At 34.9% G+C, this 23321-nt stretch overlaps 1 protein-coding gene across 2 annotated transcripts in view; it reads right to left on the bottom strand.

Annotated features, from left to right (window-relative positions):
* CCDC88A (coiled-coil domain containing 88A) overlaps positions 1-23321 on the bottom strand; it is a 105314-nt gene that overhangs the window by 14816 nt on the left and 67177 nt on the right. For both annotated transcript variants that reach the window (XM_006083327.3, XM_014447194.2), the window contains exons 15-25: positions 21664-22734; positions 20208-20335; positions 19072-19213; positions 14625-14789; positions 11062-11223; positions 10438-10715; positions 10071-10214; positions 8680-8866; positions 4041-4186; positions 3626-3718; positions 3292-3506 (exon numbers count right to left, since the gene is read on the bottom strand). In XM_006083327.3, the coding sequence (XP_006083389.1) occupies positions 3292-3506; positions 3626-3718; positions 4041-4186; positions 8680-8866; positions 10071-10214; positions 10438-10715; positions 11062-11223; positions 14625-14789; positions 19072-19213; positions 20208-20335; positions 21664-22734 (2731 nt within the window). The remainder of the gene's footprint in view (positions 1-3291; positions 3507-3625; positions 3719-4040; positions 4187-8679; positions 8867-10070; positions 10215-10437; positions 10716-11061; positions 11224-14624; positions 14790-19071; positions 19214-20207; positions 20336-21663; positions 22735-23321) is intronic.

Genomic DNA, 23321 nt, shown 5'->3' with positions numbered 1-23321 from the left:
CTGGGTGGCTCAGTTGGTTTGAGCGTCATCCCATACACCAAGAGGTTGAGGGTTCCATTCCTAGGATCAGGGCACACCCCTTGGTTCAATCCCCAGTTGGGGCACATATGGGAGGCAACCGATTGATGTTTCTCTCTCTGTCTCTCAAAATCAATTAAAACAAAACACATCGCCCGGCCGGCATAGCTCAGTGGTTAAGCGTCGACCTATGAAATAGGGGGGGTCACGGTTTGATTCCCAGTCAGGGCACATGTCCTGTTTGCAGGCTCGATCCCCCATAGGAACATGCAGGAGGCAGCCGATCAATGATTCTCTCTCATCATTGATGTTTCTATCTCTCTCTACCTTTCCCATTCCTCGCTGAAATAAATAAAATATATTAAAAACAAAAAATATATCCTTGGGTGAGGATTAAACTTTTTAAAAAAAGTAAGTAAATACAAAAAATGTATTTATTTTGGAACTACAATTCAGGCACTAATGAATCAACTTGCATAGACTTAAAAACATTGTACACAGCCCTAATAACTACGCTCTTTCTCAGGGTTTACCATTGTCTTGTAAATAATCAAAGCTCTTTGACACACTGACAAGAATCATTCATTAAGGAGAATGCAATGTACATACAGCTTTTTAACTTATATATTTGATTGCTATTAGGAAAACATAGTCATGATTCATTTAAGCTTTTAATTTGACCTATTTCTTTTCTAGCTTCGTATAGAACAATTACTTTCAATGATTAAAATAAATGAACTGAAAACAATGTAAAAATGGACACTTAGCTAAACCAAAGCTGAATGGTTGCAACATGCACATGTTGTCTTTACTTTCTTTTTCTGTTTCAACTGTTTTCCAAAGACTGCTTTACTGACAGACACTCTTACAAAAGGGAGAGGACCACAGGAGTTTCAAATTTGCCAGTGGTAGAATGTGATCTTTGTTATGGCAATTAGTTTTTAGATACACAACGTTTTCCCCCCCAAAACCATACTGAAATTAAGGGAACATTAGCATTGTTGGTTTTTGTGTTTATTTAAAAAATTCTAGCCCTGACTGGTTTGGCTCACTGGATAGAGCGTCGGCCTGCAGACTGAAAGGTCCCGGTTTCGATTCCGGTCGAGGGCATGTACCTTGGTTGTGGGCACATCCCCAATAGGAGGTGTGCAGGAGGCAGTTGATCAATGTTTCTCTCTCATCGATGTTTCTAACTATCCCTCTCCCTTCCTCTCTGTAAAAAAGACTCAATAAAAATGTATTTTTTAAAAAATTCTAAAACTGAACAATTGCAGGAAAAGAGAATATTACTTCCTTTTGATTCTTATTTTGAAGGTTTTAGCAGAGAGTATGAAGGAATGACGGGTAGGACAAAAATAAGTTTATAGTTGTTTGCATGGAAAATATACAATAAAAATAATAATACAAGAATAAACTCATACAACTGTAAACTTACCTTTGCCCCATCCTGTACTTAAAACAAACAAGATGGTCTCAGAAAAGACTGTCATGCCTTTCTTGTGTAGGCTCTCATATCTGAATTGAAATATCTTCCTTTAATTAAAAAAATTAAGTATATCTACTACCATTTCTCATTTAATAAAATGTCAGATTTTTATATCTAAAGATAGAGATAGAAGTAAATTATCTGGAAACATTTTAAGAAAACTTGATGATCTTTCTACAATACTCAGACGTTTCATGCAGATTTGGGTGAAAAGACTAGATAGCAAAAGACCCAGGTAATAATATTCTTATGTGGGGACATAGAATTAAACAAATTTCTTGAGCCTACTATATAAATACACACACACGTGTGTGTATGCATGAATATGTACATATGTATGTTTATGATTTGCTGCTTGATTATGGATTCTAGTTCTTAGGTGCTACAGTTGCATTCTAAAATATACCCTATAATGAATGTCCAATCTCCTACACCTGAAAATACTGCCTTTCAAAGGTAATTCCCAAGGCCAAAACACTGTCTATAGTTTTTTGAAAGTTATCCATATGGAGTGTCTACCTCTAAGGGAAGTAGTAGCTGTTTTTGCCTGCTATTCACTTAAAAGAATAGTAATGAAATATATATATATATATATATATATATATATATATATATATATATATATATATATATAAATTTAAAAAAATAATTTTATATATATATATATATATATATAAATAAAATTATTTTTTTAAATTTATTGACTCTGGTGATTGAATAGATTTGAAGTATACTGTTTATATATTTTATAAGAACACTGATAGTCAACTTCTTGGACATCTTCTAAGGGCCCAGGATTGGATTCTTTTCTCTTTCTCTTAAAATGCACTTCTTTAGCCGTTTACTCTGCTACTCCTGTTTAGCTAAGCACACTAGTAATGAAATGAAAAGATTATGAATTATATAGGGCACATTATGATGTGAACTTCTGTATTTGTAATTAAAAATATTAAATCAGCCTTAGCTGATTCGGTTCAGTGAATAGAGTGTCGGCCTGCAGATCGAAGGGTCCCGGGTTCGATTCCGGTCAAGGGCACATACAGGAGGCAACCAATCAATATGCATCTCTCACATCTATGTTTCTTTATTTCTCTCTTCCACTCTCTCTAAAAGATCAATGGAAAAATATCCTTGGGTGAGGATTAACAAAAAGACAAAAAATATTAAATCACAAGTTTATACACAAATTTATATCTCCTCCCCTATTTTAACCAATCCTTTATCAGTCATTCAGTACTTTTCATAACTATCAATTATTTCTAAATCTTTAAATAGCATTCTCTTCAAATTTATACCTATTTCTTTGCTTTGCCCAATGTAACTTTGTTCCAATTTGATACAAAAGTATGAGTAAAACCTCATTATAAAATGCCTTATTCTATTCTAATTATGAAAATGAGCTCTTATAAATATTTCTCACTTGCTCCTCATAATCACCCTGGTAAGTATGACCCAAAGGTGAAACACTTGCCCATATTAACAGAACTAGCAAATGGCAGAGGTTTCTGGCTCTTATTTCAATGTTCTTTCTACACTGTTTTACCTCCCTGGCCAAATGCTGGTATCCCTGTGTATGGAATATCTTTACACACACAATATAGAAAATCATGTAGTTATGTATTATTGTAGTATGTAATGAATTTTATAATTATATAGAGTTTAAAAGAAATGCATTAATTAAGACTATTATCTCAAAGGAGTGTTGAAGTTATTTTAAAAAAATCTTTTAGAAAGGATTCTAAATCAATACTAGACATAACAAATGTTTAAAGAGTTTAAGCACTCACTGCTGCTTTTCTTGGTCCCCAAAGTTTGGCCATCTTCTAAGGAGTTTGAACCTACGGAAGAACTATCTTGACTATCTTGATGGGGGAGTTGAAGAAATCCTTCACCGGAGTCGGAGCGGGTAGGTGTTAATGTTAGAGATTTCTGACGTTCCCGATTAATATCTTTCTTAGACTTTATCAATTTTCTCATTTTTAGAGTAATCCAGTTGCCTCTCCTGATAGAATAATTTAAAAAGTTCTTATTAGTCTAAAATAAATCCTTCACAAAATTAGAAGTTTAAAATATTCTGTTCTTTTTTCAGAATAAAAATGAGTAAATTTTGGTTAATAGTACCTTCTAGGAGGAGATGGCTCATAAAATTTGTATTGATCCATAATTTTCTCTTCTAATTTCTCCTTTTGTCGTCTTAATTCATTTAACTTATCACTATAAAAATAAAAATTAAATTTTAGAACATACATATTTTGTACAGTTATGATATATTTCTATGGCCTCCTACACATACCTCCATTATGGCAATTATTTGTATTTCTCACTTTATGTTACTAGCTCCTTAAGAGCAGTACCCATGTTTTCATGTTAGTATTTCTAGTTATCAGCATAGAACCTGAGACATAAGCATTCAAAAAAATATATGTTGAAATAATGTTGAAAGCCAAAAAAAATTAGATTGTTTTCTCTGCCACCAGAAATTGCAATTATAAAATCATAACTAATATTTCACAATGCAAAATTATTTGGTACCTACATGTACTGTCTTTGTTCAACATGAAAAAGATCCTTGCTTTCCATATTCTGCTCCAACAGTGTTCTGTTCTGCAGCATTAATGTCTGGATTTGATCTAGTAGATGCCGATTTTCTTCTTCTAAATTTCCTTTAAGTTGGCTTAGCAACTGTTGAAACACAGTTATTTTTTAAAATATCAACATTTACATTTAACATAAATCACCCAAAACATCTGAAAAATAGAGTACTTCACAGATTTCGATCTCCTGCTATTTGAACAATTAGATGGTCACACTTTGGTCAGAATGTGAGTGATTAGTTTAGTAATGACAGCTAAAGAACTGGGTTATGTGCTATACATCCATGTTTTCGTAATTCTCACAAACATTGGGCTTATCATAAATTAGTTAGTTCCAAAAACACTGCTTTCTTAAAAATTGTTTAACTTATATTCTGAAAGCTAGATTCAAATCTCTGGCCTTTTAAGGAGCTATGAAACACTGAACAAGTTAGTTAATTCTCTGAGCTTCAATGACCTCATCTATAAAATGAGGATAATCCCATCCTGTAAGATTTTTGCAAAGATTAAATAATACATGTAAAGTACCTGGTGTCATGCCTATGGCACCCAACAGATACTTAATAAACCCCCTTCTTCCTTCAACCACTGTTTTCAAGGAACCTTATAAGTTGCTATATACTTTTTGTGGCTTGAACAAAGGAGGCAGGTAATCTTGTCAATGATTGGTATTGCTAGCTCATGTTACTTGTAGTTGGGCTGCCAGCAGCATTGGGCTGCTTTTTCTTAATAGAAATTGGAAGGAAATATGCTTTAGTTAGGCCAGTGGTTCCAACAGAAATCAGAAAGCCCACAGTAGTGATTCTCAAAATTTAACATCACTTATAAAGTATATTTTTTAAAATGTAGATTTCTGGGTGCTAGCATTTGAATTCAGCAGATCGGGATATAGAGCCCAGAGATATGTATTTTTTAAAAAATATATGCCAACAATAATCTTTCCTCCAAAAAAATAAGATAAAGAAAACAAACATTTAAAAAATTCTCATGGCCCTAGCTGGATAGGTCAGTTGATTAGAACATCATCTCGACATGCCAAGGTTGCAGGTTCGATCCTGGTCAGGGCACATACAAGAATCAACCAATGAATGCATAAATAAGTGGGACAAATCGATGTCTGTGTGTGTGTGTGTGTCTCTCTCTCTTCCCTTCTTCTCTCTCAAATCAATAAATAAAACCTATAGAAAAGCTATTTATGAATATCCATAAACAGTCATCTAGATCTAATAACTGCCAATATTGTGCTAAGTTTCTTTCATTTATCTATATATTATTAAATCGAAATATAACATGTGGCAGATTCATTGCAAAATTGAATCCAGTTATCCTCCTCCCTATACGTATATCCTCTTACAATGTGACTTCTCACTCTTCCCATCAAAAAAAGGAATCTATTTTCTCTCTTCTCGTATTTGGAATGCCTTTGGCCAAGAGAAGGAGATGGAAGTGATTGTGTGACAGTTCCAAGCCCAGACCTCAAGAGGCTTATGTGCCTGCTGGAGGATGAGAGACAGAGTAAACAGTGAAGTTATGCTAGCTGGGCCACCCTACACCAGCCAGCCCTCAGTGTACATGCCAGATACCCGCAGATGCAGGAGCAAGCCCGACTATGATCAACTGATCTCGGCCTACACAGCAATTCATGGGTCAGCACATCTGCTCAACTGACCCATAGACTCATGAGCAAAAATAAATGTTTACTCTCCATTATTATTGTTATACAGCATTATCATGTCAACGGACATTGGTTAAAACATATATATAGGAAAAAAATTTTTAAGTGTATATAAAGCTCAATGAAGCATTACAGTAAACACATGGCCCTGGCCAGTGTAGCTCAGTTGGTTGGGTGTCGTCCCGTGCAACAAAGGGTTGCGGGTTCGATTCCCAGTTGGGGCACATGCCAGGGTGGTTGAGGCATGGTCCCCGGTAGGGGGCGTGTATGGGGCAGCCGATATATGTTCAGCTCTTGCATTGATGTCTGTCTCTCTCTCTCTCTCTCTCTCTCAAAATCAATTTTAAAAAATCTTCAAAGTGAATATGTGTGAAACCAGCACCCCCAGCAAGAAGCAGCATATTAATTGTATTCCAAAAACACTCATTGTGCTCTCTTCCAGTCACTATCCCTTCCCACAAAGATACAGATTCATTTTTTCACTGTCTCCAAATTAAGTTATGTGACTTAGCCCATAGCCAAGGGTTAACATTTTAAGTTGGGACAGTCAAGCCAGGGTTAAGCAGGTAGCGAAGGACTTTTTCTGGTCTCTCCTAGGCAGCCTTCCAGACCACTAGTGACATGTGGGACATTATCAAGACCCACTATGGCTGACTGTCTCATTGCTTGGATCTCACAGTAAAATTTCTGACGCGTTTGCTGATCTGTAACTTTGTCCCAACCAATATTCCAACCTCAGGCTATCTGAGAGTTGGCCTTTGACAGCGCTCCTGGGCCTGGGGCTTTCTGTGCTCTGCTCAAATCAAGCCAGTCCCCTCCAGTAGCAAAGGTGCTGCTTTTCATGGATTGCCCTGCACCCAGGCAGAACTACCGGGTACTGAAACTAGGAGAGGGAGAGGGAATGAGAATGGGAGAAGTCACATTGCCTCAGACAACTATAGCTCCTACCCAAAGTTGAGCAGTTTTTAATAAATGCTTCTCAATGTGTTGTTTGCTTCTGCGTGAGTTCCACAGTACTAAAATAATAATTTTTGACAGTTTTGTCGAATTTTGTTTCTTGGGGAGTTAATTCTTCATGCTTCTCCACCATTTTGTAAGTCCATTACCCCAATCATATTTTACTTAAGACTTTTATAAATCACAGGCAGAATGAATGTTCTATACATTGTAAGCTTTGAGTATTTAAATGTACAGTGTGGGGCAAAGTAGGTTTATAGTTGTAAGTACGTAAGTTTATTCTTATATTATTATTTACTAATTATTATACTAATTTTCCATATGCACAACTGAAAACCTACTTTTGCCCCACCCTGTATATGCTTTCAAACTAATTTTTCCTTCTACTGGTTTATAATTTAATACAAAAAGCTTTTAGGTATTATTTTTCTTATACAGTCTATTCCTAACTCTATTTAAGGGTTTGCTTAAGTGCTGGTTCCCTAAAAGTTCCATGAAATTCAGGTGTTAAGCTATATTCAAACTAATTATTTAGGTACCAACCATAAAATTTAAGGGTGATCTAAGACTTCCAGTATCATTTTTATATTTCAAAACATTTAGCACTTTACCCAACCATTGTAAGAGCCATGAAATTACGTTAAGAATAAAACTGTATACATAGGCATAATGTCATTTCTATTTAAAACCCTCCAATGGCTCCTAATTTTATTCAGAATAAAAGTCAAAGTTGTTTGCTTGTTTTCACAATGGCCTATAAGGCAACATGTCTGGGCCACGCAGATCTCTGATCTCACTATTACCACTCTCCCCTTTGCTCATTCCGTTCCAGCCACACGGGCCTCCTTGAGTGTTCCTCAAACACACCAGGATTCCCCTGGCCTTAGGGTCAGTGTATTGGCTGTTTGCCTGGAATATCTTTTCCCAGATATCCACATAATAACACCCTAATCTCCTTCAAATCTTTGTTCAATGATGCCTAGTTAAAATTTCAATCTGCACTCCCTTACCCCGCTCCCTGACAGTCCTTACCCCCCTTTACCCTACTCCATTTGTACTTGCACATAATTTATCACTTTCTAACATACCACATGTTGCAGGCTAATTTTCAAAATGGTTACACCAGTATTTTTAGTCCATGTGCTTTTCTAGAACCTTGCTTTTCTCCATGAAGAGGCTGAGTCTATTTCTCTTCCCCTTGAATCTGGACAGGACTTAGATGCCTCAATGAATAGAATGCAGGGGAAATGATGCTGCATGACTTCTGAGGCTTGATCATTAAAACAAAGATGGTTTTCGTCTGGTTCTGACCATGTTGTGAGAAAGCCAATAACCGCCCATGGGAAGAGATCACACAGGAAGGAAACTGATCCCTCCCTCCAGCTGATAGCCAGCATCCACCACCAGCCTTTCCATCTTCCAGCCGAGGGCCCAGGGGCAAGTGGAGCAGAGGCAAACTGGCTCCCTGTACCTGTCCAAATTCCCACCCACAGAATCTGTGAGCATAATAAATAATTGTTTTATACCACTAAGTTTTGGTGTAATTTGCTACACAGCCATATGTAACAAAACACTGAAACACTATGTATTTCACTTACTTATTATGTTTATTGTCTGTTTCCTTCCACCAGATTATAAACTACACAGGGGGAGAGAGTTTTATCTATTTAGTTTACTGTACATGCCAAGTGGCCAGTAACATTTTTTATAATAGTAAAAATGGTTTTATATATAGTAAAAGTACCTGAACATAGAAGTTTAAACAAAAAAATTGAAATTAATAATAAAGGAAGGTTTTTTAATTACTTATGAATTTCAATTATCCCTGACCAATTCTTTTAGAAACATCCCGCTAAATATACACTGCTGGTCACTATAATATCACTGTTTAGTTTTTAGTCTGGATGCCTAACGAAAGGGAGACAGTGATTAAACTTGTTAAAGCTCACCTCACACTGGTTATTTAGCTTGGTGGATGTAATGTCCAACTGTTGGTATTGTTCCTTCAGCTTTGAAAATTCAGCTTCTAATCTTGTTTGTTCCAGTTTGGAATTATTTAGAAGACTTTTCAAGTTTTTATGGTCAGTTTGTAAAACTTCAGTTTCTTTTAAAAGCTGATTATATGTATGATTCAACCTATAATTAGAAATCATAATAGAATATAATCAAATTCTCTTAATAGCTTTCATTGTCATTTACATAATGTGAAAATGCTGCAAATCACATTCAGACATACTTTAGAGAATATAAAGAATTCTTCTGCCAATTACTACACTGATCAAGAATCAGTTTCTATTTCGTAAAAACTAGATTTTTAAAATATTGAGTACTTTTTTCCCTTGAAATGAAATCTCTCAGCACTTAAATATGTTGAAGATGTAAAGACACGCAAAATTTTGTGTGCTGCCTTTTAGCACTTCAGCTATGGCAATGTAAGTGCAGTGAAAATGTTTAGGCAAAGTATGTGAAACTCAAAGGCTACACGGGCCAAATAAATGAGGCATGTGGCCCACGGGCCATGGGTTTGACATACTTGGTTGGTTTAAGCTGTTTAAACTTTTCAAAGGTTTTTAAAAATCTTGAAAATGTACCCTTATGAAGTAACTTGATTACCAGTGGCAAGTTTTGATTTTCCCAAGACTTCAAGTTAAAAAAAAATTGCTCCATGGCAATATGAGGCTATTAATACCTAAGATTGTTAAAATAAAAGTATGAATAAATCAGCTAGAAAATCATAAGGTTGCTCACTTGTAGCAACTTCAAAAGACAGGAATTGACCAGACTAGCAAAAAAAGAGAAAGACATAAAGAATCAGGGCCATTACATTCTGTCTTAATAAAGTATGCAAATGCTGTCAAGGTACAAAAATTTCATTATGTAACGTGGCTTGAAAACTTAAGTTACTTGGCCCAACCTGAGTGGCTCAGTTGGCAGAGTTCCGTCCTATGCTCTGAAAGGTTGCTGGTTCACTTCCCAGTCAGGGCACACACCTGGGCTGTGGGTCTGCTCCCCAGTCGAGGAGCATAAAGAAGGCAACTGCTAGATGTTTTTTTCTCTCTCTCTCTCATCCTCTCTCCTTCTTTCCCTCTCTCGAAGCATATCCTCAGGTGAGGGTTTAAAATAAAAAAGCTTAATCAGTTGAATAGAGAGAGAAAAGGAGATCTAGGTTTTTGTCTGAGCCATTCTATCACTAGCTGCATGATTTTGTTGGTAATTTACTTACTGCTGGGGTCTGTTTTTAAAATTCTAATTTATGGATGGTACTGCAAAGAGGTAGTATACACTTTAGATGTAATGAATAATAATACAAAACTAAAATATGTAAATATTTATTACCTACCTATCATTTTCACCACAAAGTTTCTTGTATTCTGCAGCTACAGTCTCATGGTTTTTGTTTTCAAGCAGCATTTTTTCCTGTTCTACTTTCAGTGTTTTTTCCAAATCTTCCAATTGTCCTTTCTGTTTTAGTAACTGATTATAACTGGGGGGAAAAGTTAGATATTTGGTTTATAATATTTCCTCAAGGGGAAAAATACTTTAAAATGAAAAAAAAAAGAGTAATTTATTACATGCCAGTATCACAAAACATGTAAATTTATATAAATTTCCTACATAATCTCTTAGATGTGTTTAACTCAACATTTACTTTATTACCCAAAGTAAATAGGTTTTAAATTAAAAACACAGAAAATATAATAAATTACCGATCTTCAAGGTCTTTATGCTCCACCTCAAGATTTTTGTGGGCAGACTTTAGAGTTCCATGTTTAGCAATGAGAGATTCATACTCCGAAGCCTGCCGTTCATGAAGAAGTTCCAGTTTTTCATGATCTTTGACCAGAGAATCATAGAGAGATTTCAGGTCTTCCCGCTCTTTGATTACAGATTCATTTTCATTTTCTAAGGAAGACTGCTGGATTAGGAGTTGTGCATTCTGGTTCATAAGAGAGGTACTTTGGGAATTAAGTGTGGAATTTTCAACCTATAAGAATGTATATTGTTATCAGACATAAGGAAAATAGCTTATATTGTTCTTTTGTGTTTTTTTTAAATAAGATTACATTAACTTTAGGAAGTTCTAAATAAATCAAAGCAGATATATGCACATTATACTGAGAAAATTTGAATTTTCATGTCCCAAAGAACAAGGTTACCATTTAATTTTGATTTTTGGTAGGTGTTATTATATATTTACTAGTATATATATATATATATATATATATGATATATATTAGGGGACCTATATCATATATATGTTTTAGGTTGAATTATTTTAATAGCATAATTCAAGACTTTGGTTGCATATCCCCCACATATTACATTACAACCTGAAGCTTGGCATTCTGTGTTTGAAGAGTAGTATTCTGCTCTTGTAATGACACTGTCTGCCTCTGAAGTGCAAGAATCTGAGCCTGCAAATTATTGTTCTGTGTCTCAAGTTGCTTCAGTTGAGTTTTCAGTGCTTGCTTCTCTGCTTGTAGTGTAGCATTCTTAATAAAGAAAACACACATATTATAAATAAAAGCAACATCAAACTATTTCTATTTAACAGATACTGGAATTTTGTACAAGTATTTTTTACCATTATAATAAAAAATAACCCTAATAATCTTAAAAGAGAAAAGAAAATATTCCCTCTATCCCAAATGGTAAACAGATATCTAAGAAAAGAAAGCAATAATGATAAAATCTTAATAGACTACTGTATCTGTGTCTGTCTGCTTTATAATACCTGAAAAATAAAATACTCCATTCTAAATATATTGACTAACACAAAAAACTAGAATGTGACTGTCAGTTGTACGGTTTTCATGCTGCTCAAAAGTGCCCAGTGTGTCCAGAATGAGTGGGGCTGTTTCTAGTAAATGGAGTGCTTCTTTTCTAAATGCCCAAAGGCAAATATAGATAGATAGATAGATAGATAGATAGATAGATAGACAGACAGACAGACAGACAGATATGTGGTGGTCACAAGGATAGCAGCAAAACGAAGTATTTTATAAACACAAATACTTGGAAGAGAAGTAGAAACAATCTTAATCATCTGTTTAAAAATTTTAGTGCCTACAAACCTAACAGATATTACATATTTTCTTTAGTAATTATTTTTCATGGTATAAAACACTCACTATAGCTCTATTTCATCTATAGGACTTCTAGAGCAAATCCAAACAAAACATACCATTTTCAATTTTTCCAGTACATATGGCCATAATTCAGTTTTATAGTTAAACGGTTGAATTACTGTGCAAATCATAGTTAATGTTCTAGATATTAAAATGTTTGTCATGAATATTATATTTTCAGGATTACTTCTAAATAACATACCATAAATAACATAGCATCAAAAGGTATAAACTTAGAATACTAATCCTCTAGAAAACCAAATTTAAAATCTTTAATATATAAAAGACCAGAATTTACATATAATTGCAATATGTATAAAAAGTTACAACTGAGCTCTAGCCAGTTTGTGGCTAGAGCATCAGACAGCGGACTGAAGGGTCCTGGGTTCGATTCTGATAAAGGGCACATGCCCCGGTTGCAGGCTCGATCCCCAGTTGGGGGCGTACAGGAGGCAGCCGATCAATGATTCTTTCTCATCATTGATGTTTCTTTCTCTCCCCCTCCCTTCCTCTCTGAAATCAATCTATATATATATTCCTTGGGTGAGGATTAACAACAACAAAAAAGTTACAACTGAATCCCAACAAATTACTTTTATCTTATCTACATTTATGGGACAACAATAATATTCACTTGATAGGGTTTCATGTTATATATACTACCTCACTGTATAAAAGATAAGTCAGGATTTAACCCACATATACCATAAAAATCAAAGATAAAGAACCTAAATGTTTCAAAGATGTTTTTGATACTGAACTTCTTTTGTTCATTTGTTCAAATACAAAGGATAAAAATTGATTTCAGAGAGGAAGGGAGAGGGAGAGAAAGATAGAAACACCAATAATGAGAGAGAATCATCGATTGGCTGCCTCATGCATGCCCACTACTGGGGATCGAGCCTACAACCCGGGCATGTGGCCCCGACCAGAATCGAACTAGGGACCCTTCAGTCCGCAGGCCGATGCTCTATCCACTGAGCAAAAACAGCCAGGGCCTAGAATACCATCCTGATACACTAAAGAAGTAAGCGATTTTTCCCTTGGATATATTAAGTACTATTGTTGTTCAGCTCTTTAGAAATCAAAATATACAAGCTCTAATGATCCTAGAAATAACAAAAATTCCTATAGTCTGTAACGAACAGATGAGATAGCTAAGTAGAAAGAATATCTCAGAGCAGGAAAAATTTACACTAAGAAAGTATGTAGTCAGCAAATATAATGGCAGAGACACAAAAATTATCTAATATAGGGCTAGCCATCTTTATAAACCCATTATCTAAAATGGCTAAAGTATGACAACCAAGCAACTTTTTCTCCAGTGGAAATTTATAAAGCAAGTCAATGGGAAAGAGATTTATCTTATAGTCAGCCAATTTGGCTGACTTTATATACCAGCCAAATTGTTTGAGGTATAATTATTAATCTAAATGATAGAGGTACATATGTATATATCACTGAATAATTAAAAATAGACATTCTATTATTAATGGCCAGTTAGGAGCATATTTTAATAGTCCACAGGTATATAACTGTAAAAGAAATATACTTCTATATATAGGTAAATCACAAACAGTTTTCTGGGAAAGATGTTTACAGTAATTATTTTTGGATGAGAAAGTAGAAATCAGTATTAATTTTTGGCTTTATGGCTTAAAGCTTTTAATTCATGTTATATTAAATAACAATAACAGCTACAATTATTTTACTTGTTAGCATGCAAGTTCCTAAGGCTTATTCAACTTTGTAGGATGTTTGTTGAATTCATTCAATTATTGTTGGTTGTCAAATACATAACTCATTCAGCAAAGTGTCTGCTATAAAAGAGGCATTATTCTACATACTGAAGGCAGTGGAGAAAATGAAAGACAAGCTACCTGCTTTCCAGGAGCTTTTTTTTTTTCAGTAGAGAACAAATAAATGAACAAAATAATGTCATTTCATAAGTGAAAAGTGCTATGAGGAAGCTAAGTAAGGCAGTGGTGTGACAGTGAAGAACAGTTTAGGCTGGGGACAGCTCCTTTACTGAGGAAAGCGATCAAGGAAGACATCTTGCAGGCGATATGTGACCTGAGACATGAATTCTGAGGGAAGCCAGCAGGGGAGGCAAACAGAAAGGCCTGAGGTGGGAACAAGAAGAAAAATGCCAATATGACTAGAACTAATTTACTTATTATGTGCCAGGCACTGTTTTGTGTTTTCAGATATTAACAGATATTATCTCCAGATTAATAAACAGAGTGGGTAGAAACGTGGTACGGTAAAGGTCAGGCAGGACAATGTCAGGAAGGACCTTACAGGACACAGTAAAGAATCTGGATTTTATTCTAATTAAAATGGGAAGCAATTGAAGATTTTAAGTATGAAAGTGACATGGTTTGGATTATGTTTTAAAAAATAACTGACTACTGTGTTGAGAATGGGTTAGATTGGGCCAGAAATGGGAAAGGCAGGGCCAGTTAGGAGCATATTTTAATAGTCCAGATGACAGATGATGCTACCTTGAGCCTGCAACTGAGGTAGCAGCAAAGATGGAGAGAAAGAAAATGGGTTTGGGGTATATTTTCAAGATAGAGTTGATCAAGGTTACTGATGGTCTTGTGTGAGGGTGATGGAGAAAAGTAAATTGAGTCTTTATTCATATTACAAAACAAATCGGTCAAGAAAGTATACAATGAACAAAGCTACAAAACCAGAATAGATACACTTTCTTAGTTATACATTACTTCTAAAAACCCTTTATTCCTACTAAAAATACTTACATTTCTTTCTACTTCAATCAGTCTGTCTTTAACTTTCAGAAGCTCTCTGGTTGTTTCTTGACTTTCTCGCTCCCATTTGTTATCTTCACTGGAAGCTGAAGGAGGGCTCTGTACCATCCTTTCCTCATCTTGTCTCTGTTTCAGGGCTTCGTAATTCTTTTTCACCTAAAATTTTATTTAAAATATTTTAATGGGGAAAATAAATCATCCCAGTTCTGCTTCGTACAATTAATTTGACTCTGCATTGCTCTGGTAAATGTGAGACACGCTTTATTTATTTATTTATTTTTTTAAAGAGACACACTTTATTAAAAAATATGGTAAATAATATGTATAATTATCATTATTAGCATAATCACAATTTATGCTCTGTAAAATACAAATCCTTCCCTCTTAGAAATATTAAATATACTCTTCTTTTTTTTCTTTTTGTTAATCTTCACCCGAGGATCTTTTTTTCATTGCTTTTTACAGAGAGTGGAAGGGAGGGGGAGAAAGAGAGAAACATTGATGTGAGAGAGATTCTTCGATTGGTTGCCTCCTGCATGTGTCTAACCGGCGCCGGGGATTGAGGCTGCAACTGATGTACGTGCCCTTGACCAGACTTGCACCCACCACGCTTCAGTCCTTGGGCCAACACTCTAACCTCTGAGTCAAACCAGCTAGGGCAAATACACTTTTTTTTTTATCGGTAATGCTCCTACAAAATATTCTCTAATTTCATATCCTATTATTTATGATGCAAATGTTGCTAAAGATGAAGACGTGCTGCTAATAACAGCAACTGTTTTAGAGCTCTATCTATAGCTGATTTAGAGATTTCAGAGATCCCCATGTAAACAACAATTAAAGATCTGACAGTATTAATTCCTCTTAAAAAGAGATCTAAATTAAAACTGAGGGAGTATCTATATGTAGACACTTGCCCTTTTATGAAGGATATGTTGCCCAGAACGAGCTGTGTTAAATAAATTAATGATTTCTTTATTGAGACCTTCATCTATCACATATAATTACTATAATTTATTTTATGAAGACTGAGCAATCCAAGGTTTTCTGGTATGACTACAACCAGATCCTACTTTAAGAGAGCCAACTCAAAACTAGCAACTTGGTCATCTTACATTACCAAAATTGCTGATTAACTTAAATAGCTCTCTTCAATTTAAAATGATTATTGTTAGCCCTGACTGGTTTGGCTCAGTGGATAGAGCGTCGGCCTGCGGACTGAGGTCCCGGGTTCGATTCTGGTCAAGGGCATATACCTTGGTTTCGGGCACATCCCCAGTAGGGAGTGTGCAGGAGGCAGCTGATCAATGTTTCTCTCTCATCGATGTTTCTAACTCTCTATCCTTTTCCCTTCCTCTCTGTAAAAAATCAATAAAATATATTTATAATTTAAAAAAAATAAAAAATAAATAAAATGATTATTGTTATACTTATCCTGAATCACTAGTTTATCCCAGGAGACATTTATCATAAATTTCTAAATTAACCTAAACTTTATATTAAGGCAAGGATAAATATTTAAAATAATTCAACATTTAATGCAAACCTTAAGAAAGCTTATAATTCAACAATAAAATTTGCTACTATTGAGTTAGAAAATAATGATGTGAGACTAAAGAAAAAGATGCCAAAATAGAATGTAATTTAAACCTTGGCAAGCGATCTAATAGGTGTTCTGGGATCCAGCTCCCCCCTCCCCTACTTTTAACACCCTAGTAACATAGATGGGTGACATCATTTCTAGTTTCCTATTTTACATTAATTTCCCACAGGTCTTTTCACCCCTAGGCTTAGAAAGGTTATAGACATATGCCATTAGTAAGAAGAACTGAGAATAAAACTCAAAAGCTTCTGCCCTAACCGGTTTGGCTCAGTGGATAGAGCATCGGCCTGTGGACTCAAGGGTCCCAGGTTCGATTCCGGTCAAGGGCATGTACCTTGGTTCCGGGCATATCCCCAGTAGGGGGTGTGCAGGAGGCGGCTGATCGATGTTTCTCTCTCATTGATGTTTCTAACTCTCTATCCCTCTCCCTTCCTCTCTGTAAAAAATCAATAAAATATATTTAAAATAAAAAAAAGCTTCTGATTTTTAGACCATTATTCTTACAACTAAGTTTCAAAAATGGTTTCTTTACCTTATGTATCATTAATCAGAATCTCTAATTTATGTTCACACAAACATAAAATATGATTTTTCATCAAGGTTTCTTAGCGGCAGCATATAGGTAGGATTTGCCTTTTTATCTAATCCATTGATCTCTGACTTTTACCTGAGGTATTAGACCTTTTATATTTAACTAGAGGCCCGGTGCACGAAATTTGTGCGGGTGTGTGTGTGTGTGTGTGTCCCTCAGCCTAGCCTGCACCCTCTCCATCTGGGACATCCCTCTCACAATCCAGGACTGCTGGCTCCCAACCGCTCGCCTGCCTGCCTGCCTGATTGCCCCTAACCACTCCCCTGCCAGCCTGACTGATGCCTAACTGCTCCCCTGCTGCCCCGATTGCCCCTAACTGCCCTCCCCTGCAGGCCTGGCCCCCCCCAACTGCCCTCCCCCTGTCGGCCATCTTTGACCACATGGGGGTGGCCATTTTGTGCATTGGAGTGATGGTCAATTTGCATATTACCGCTTTATTAGATAGGATGTGATTAGTGGTATGCTTTTATTTAAACCTGCCATTTGCTATTTATTTTCTATCTGTCCAATCTGTACTTTGCTCCACCTTTTTTATTTTCTTCCTTCTTTTGGATTTTTTATAATTCTATTTTATCTCTTTTGCTGGCATGTTAACCATACCTCTCTGTCATGCTATTTTTGTAGTTACTAGTACTTTAGAACTTATACTATTCATATTTAACTTTCATAGTCTATCTTCAAGTGATATACCTCTTCATATATAGTACTAAAAGTTAGAACAGTATAATTACAGCTGAATACATGTTTATAGCAGTAAGCTAGTCCAATAGTAGTTATGCCAAAATGGCTGGAAGTAAAAGATAATGATAGATTTTTAAGTCTCCACCTTTTAGACTAGAAATAGATATATACCAACCCATATCCAAACCCACTTATTTTCTAGCTGAGTAGCTTCATGAGTTGATTTTACTTGTAACCTAGTTGTACTGCTCAATAGGGTTAAAAAAAAAAAATTCAGGAAATAAAGCAGATTAATAAAATCTGGCACCAAATTTTACTTTATTTTTTGGATAATCCTTTATGTTAACTAAGCAAAGTTCTAGAATTTCTTCTACATAAATACTTGTTTCATGGTAATGTCTGAGATGAATACCAGCAGTGATGGTAAGGGCAAATAGGAAACAAAACCTTTTTCCTTTCTGCATGAGAAATTCATCTTCAGTTAACTTTCTCCAGAAACCTCATAAAATTGGAATGTTCTATGTTACCAGGCAGGTTTGCTGAAGGGAAATAAGATCCCTGATTGGTAAATTGTATTTGGGCTGAGAGAACCATAAAAACCTAATATGAAGCCATATCTTTGAATTTCTCTAAGTGCAGCAACTCTTAAAATTAGTAACAACAATTATGGAGATCTTAAATCTATACCTCTGGAGTTGTTGCAAGAGATGATAATTGCTGTGGAGCATGAAGTCTTAAAGCCAGGGCAGCTCCAACACACACCCAACACGAATCTCACTTGCACCTGAACTGTCATCTGGTAGGAAGATGATTCTCAGACAACCCCTGTGAAGAACACTGGACAGTGCCCTGCTAGCTACTTGTATTTCCTATAGTGTTCCAAACAAATGGTTCTAAATGTGGCCTGTAGTAATCTTACAAGTTTTAATGTTTAGTTACTATAAAACCATTCAAGGGAGCAATGCAGAGACGATATGAGGAAGAATAAATCAGAATACGAAACTCCCAATCTAGTATTATATTAACTCAATATAGGGCAAGTCTCTTCATATTCAATTTATTCATGTAGAGAAAACAGTTTTGTTTAATTCACCAAATAATTCTAAATATCACAAGAAAACAGATCTAGAAAAATACCCTCAACTTTATAAGAGGATGACATATGATTTCCCTCTACTTGGTGTTCTCACACTTACAAATTTCCTATCAAACTTTTACCTGGATTCTCAATAGGAAAAGGGTGTCAAAACAAAGTGCCTGTCTCTCACTGAGACCTTTTACCCATAAAATAAGCCTGCCTTTTCCCTATCCCAACATATCAATTCTGGTATGTTCCTAACTGCATGGGGAACACACACACACATGAAATAGGATTGAATCAATTACAGTGTATAGACAAAATATAGTTTGTCATAAACTACATGGCAAAAATCTGTTTAAGAACACCCTCAAATTTAAGAAAAAAACAAAATATTAATAAAATATTAAATTTTTATTTTCTATTTTATAATTTTCTCTCCAAATATTTAACAATTAAAATTATTTCCAAAGAAATCACTTACTGTTTTAAGTTCTTGGCGCAACTGCTGGTTATAATTTGTGGATTCTTCTAATCGAGCTTCTAAAGCAGCAATTTTTTCCTCTTTTATTTCAAGGGACTTCTTTAGAGTGGATTCTAATTTTGATTCCAAAAGTTTGTACCTACTATCCAAGTACAAAAATAGCAAAAGTTTGTTACTGGAGGTCAGAAAATTATTTTTAAAGATAATTTATGACTACAGATATTGGTGCCATAAATAGATCTTATAATTTAAGTGGCAAATTAAATTATTCTCCTCTTACTGCCCCAGTCTCCCCCTCTTAAACTATTCCTGGGAATGAAGAAACAAAAATCACTAAGTAAAAAGAATGCAAAACTCACATAAGTGTCAAGAACATAGCCTAGGTTGTCTAAAGCAAAAATTATCTAATACTCAAACAGGCATTATATTTCTATTAGTTTTATAAGCCTCAAAACATTTATTTTAGTTTTATAAGAATAGAATCTATAGAAAGTAAAGGATTATTATATTATCAAACACTTGTCTACACTATTAAGTGTAAAGTATTTATATAAGAACATATTCATAGTTAAGACTTGAAACTCACTGAAGACTTTATCTTCAGGGTATAAAGTATATGCAGACAATAGGGTGGGGAAGGCCGTGTGGTGTGGGGGGGAAGAGTGTGAGCTAGAAGGGGTCAAAGAAAAACAAAGGGACATATGTAATACTTTCAACAATAAAGATTTATAAAAAAAAAAATAAATGAAAGAATTGAGGCATTTGAGCACATAATCAAATAAAATATAACTTGCTTAAATTGCATATTTCACCAGAGAGGGGTTTGTTTGTTGTTAATGTCTCATTCTACTTTCACAGGCAATTATAGCCTTAGATCTTCTGCTACGTCACTGACAAACTGTATTTATGTAACATTTTAGCATTTTTTTTCTTAGACAGTATTAGGCTGTCTTTACCCTGATTTTTTACTTTTTAAACATTTTTAAAAATTGATTTTAGAAAGGGAGAGGGAGAAAGAAACATTAATGAGAGAGCACCAACAATCAGCTGCCTCCTGCATGCCCTCTAATGGGGAATGAGCCCGAAACCCGGGCATGCGCCCTGACCGGGAATTGAACCAGTGACTTAATACTCACCTGTCATCTGTACTTTGCTCATCATGTAAGAGTCGCTCTTTATTTAACCCTATCTTCTCAAGCTCATGGGTTAATTTTTCAAGATCATTATTCATTTGTTGTGTCTTCAATTTTTCACTCACCAAATCCTTATTTTAAAAAGAATGCAAAACGCACATAAGTGTCAAGAACATAAACGTCTGAGAAATTTAGCCAAGATTCTAATTACCACCACCCAGGAATACATATAACTTGAAGCAGGAAAGACAGAAATGTGATTGGACTTTCCCTTCCTCATTAAGAAGTAGTTATGAAACAATATAACATAGTCCAAACAGAATAGTTTTGTCTTTTTTTTGGCTAATACTTCTTTTTAATGTTTAAAACCAATGGAGAAACTATTTACTCTTTCCTTGTGAATCCACACCTCACATTTGAGAACTGTGGGAAAAAACACACATCCATTAATTTTTCAATAATAAGCTAGGACCTTAGTGCATGTTTCCCTTCTCCCAGTGGAAGAGGATATAGGTCTGAAGAACTAGGGGCATTCTGAGAAGTGCAGGCACAAGGAACCTGTTGCTCATGTCTGTGAGACTAGAGAACAAAAGAAAAAAATGAATGTCTCATAATGGTCCCTCTCCTCTCAATATCTCTTTAGCAGAAACACAGACTTTCCAATGTGACTTATTACAAGAATGCTAAGATACTTTTAAATTGAACTTAAAGGGTTATCTTTAAATTGAACTTAAAGCAAAAACAAGCCAAGCATGTTACCTTCTGATCTACACCAACCACGTTTACAAGACCTGCTACCAGTATACTCCTAGAAATTTCAAATCTCTCCTCAACACACAGATCTGAGCAACTACCAATTGTTCAATGTTGACCTGTAAGTTCAACCTGATTTGTATTCTTCAAGCTTAGAGGTCAAAATTCATGGGGCTTTGGAGTCTGAAAGATCTGGATTTGAATCCAGTAATCCAATTCTGTCATTTATTAACCGTCATCCTCAAAAAATTACTTAATGTCTCTGAACCTGTTTTCTAATCTAAGATAATAACTATAAAGAATTGGTCATAAAAAATATATATATATATCTTACAAGGTCCTTAGCCCAGTACTTGGCACCGTTTGCGTTCAATAAATAGTGGCTATCATGGGTCCCATTATACTTAGCATTCAGTCAAGAGTCTTGATCACATATTTTTAATATTATTTTGAAATAAAATTACAATGTAATAAGTCAGATACCATATGGAAACTTAATTAGTACAAGATCTTAAAAATATAATATACATACACTTCTTAGTTTAACAAAGGCAGGAAAGTTGGAGACTTTCTAGTTATAATTCTAAATTTCTACTTTAGAGCCCTAAGTAGATGATACAAATTACTAATGGGTCCCAATAAAACTTAAAGCCTTGAATTAAAAATATAAAAAATATTTGCCTTAAATTTAGGTAACTATACTTACCTCACGTAATGTAACCAAAGTTTTTATATCAATAGTTGCTCTTTTGACAAGCTCCTTATTTTCTTTCTCTAATTCTTTCAGACGAATGCAAGATTCTTTATAAATACCAATCTCTTTGAATAGAGTTTTGTTTTCTTTCTCCAAATTTCCAATTTTCACATTATTTTCTTCCAATGTGGTATCTTTTATTTCTGCTTGTTGTCGGAGTCTCTTATTTTCCTTCTCCAGCTGTTTCTTATCCTTCTCCAGTTGAGAAGTCTCTTGCTCTAATGATTTATTTTCTTTTTCTAGCTGTTCTAGTCTTTTGCTGGATATTTTTAACTCTTCTAGGTTTTTTTGCAATGTTTGATTTTCCATCTCTAAGTCTTGTAGTTCACTCTCTAACTGCTGAATTTTTTTATTGCTGTTCTCTAGAGCCTTCTGTAGCCTTTGATTTTCTGTATCTAAACCCTGGTAGCTAACTTCTAAGCGTTCTGATTTCTTGAATGATGCTTTCATAAGCTCTAAACCTTTCTTAAGCTGCTCTTTTTCACTTTCCAGTTCTTTATTTTCTAGTTGCAGTTGAGCCATTTTCATGCTTGCACACTTCAAAGACTCCACGTTTCTTCGCAGTTCCAAGTTTTCCTCATCAAGTTGGGAATTCTCTTTCTCTAGAGATTCTAACTGAAAAGTAAGGTTTTTAAAGCTATCCAATCTTTTTTTAAATTTCCTATTTTCTCTTTCTAGCTCTGAATTTTCTTGTTCTAAGGCCTCAATTTTTTCACAAGTAATTTTTAAATTGGTTATCTTTTTCTGTAACAATTCATTTTCTTTTTCAAGATGATGCAACTCATTTTCAAGTTCTTCCGCTCGTTCTCCTTTTTCTTTATAATGTTCTAATTCTTTCCTAATTTGTCTTTTTTCAAATTCAATCTTGCTTAACTTGCTACTTGTTTCTTTGATAGATTCATGGAGAATTTTATTTTCTTTTTCAATGTCTTTCACCCTTGCTTCAGCACTTATTTGGGAGCGCTGCCTTAAGGAAGACACGGTTTGGTTCAGATGTTCATTTTCCTGCTCCAAGATTTTAATCTAATTTTAAAAGAGAAAGGAGAAAATTAAAAACCTAATTGAATAAGAACTAAATATTTTAAACTATTTTTTAAAATATATTTTTATTAATTTCAGCGAGGAAGGAAGACGGAGAGAGATGGAAACATCAATAATGAGAGAGAATCACTGACTGGCTGCCTCCTGCACACACCCCACTGGGGATCGAGCCCGCAACCTGGGCATGTGTCCTTGACCGAAATCGAACCTGGAACCCTTTAGTCCGCAGGTCGACACTCTATCCACTGAGCCAAACCGGCTAGGGCAAGAACTAAATATTTTAAGTTATAGTTATTTCTTTTCAAAATCTAACAGGGAACTCAACATAAAAGGGTGCTAGCATTGTCTATCTTACTGTTAATTCTGACAAATATTTACTGAGAGACCATTGTATACGTGTACTGCCAGATCATTAAAGTTTGTGGCTTTAGGGAGTTTGTAATATAAAGGAATGGTTAAGAGAGATGTGTTTAATATCAATAAAAATGATCTTCAGATTACTTAATTGCATGTTTCAAATTCAAATATGAGTATCAGGGAAATATACATACATATCTTCTTGAGGATAT

Source organism: Myotis lucifugus, unplaced genomic scaffold, assembly GCF_000147115.1.
Source record: "Myotis lucifugus unplaced genomic scaffold, Myoluc2.0 scaffold_6, whole genome shotgun sequence".
NCBI classification, from domain to species: Eukaryota; Metazoa; Chordata; class Mammalia; order Chiroptera; family Vespertilionidae; genus Myotis; species Myotis lucifugus.
The sequence above is the reverse complement of the archived record's forward strand: the minus strand, read 5'-3'. Positions and strand labels throughout refer to the sequence as shown.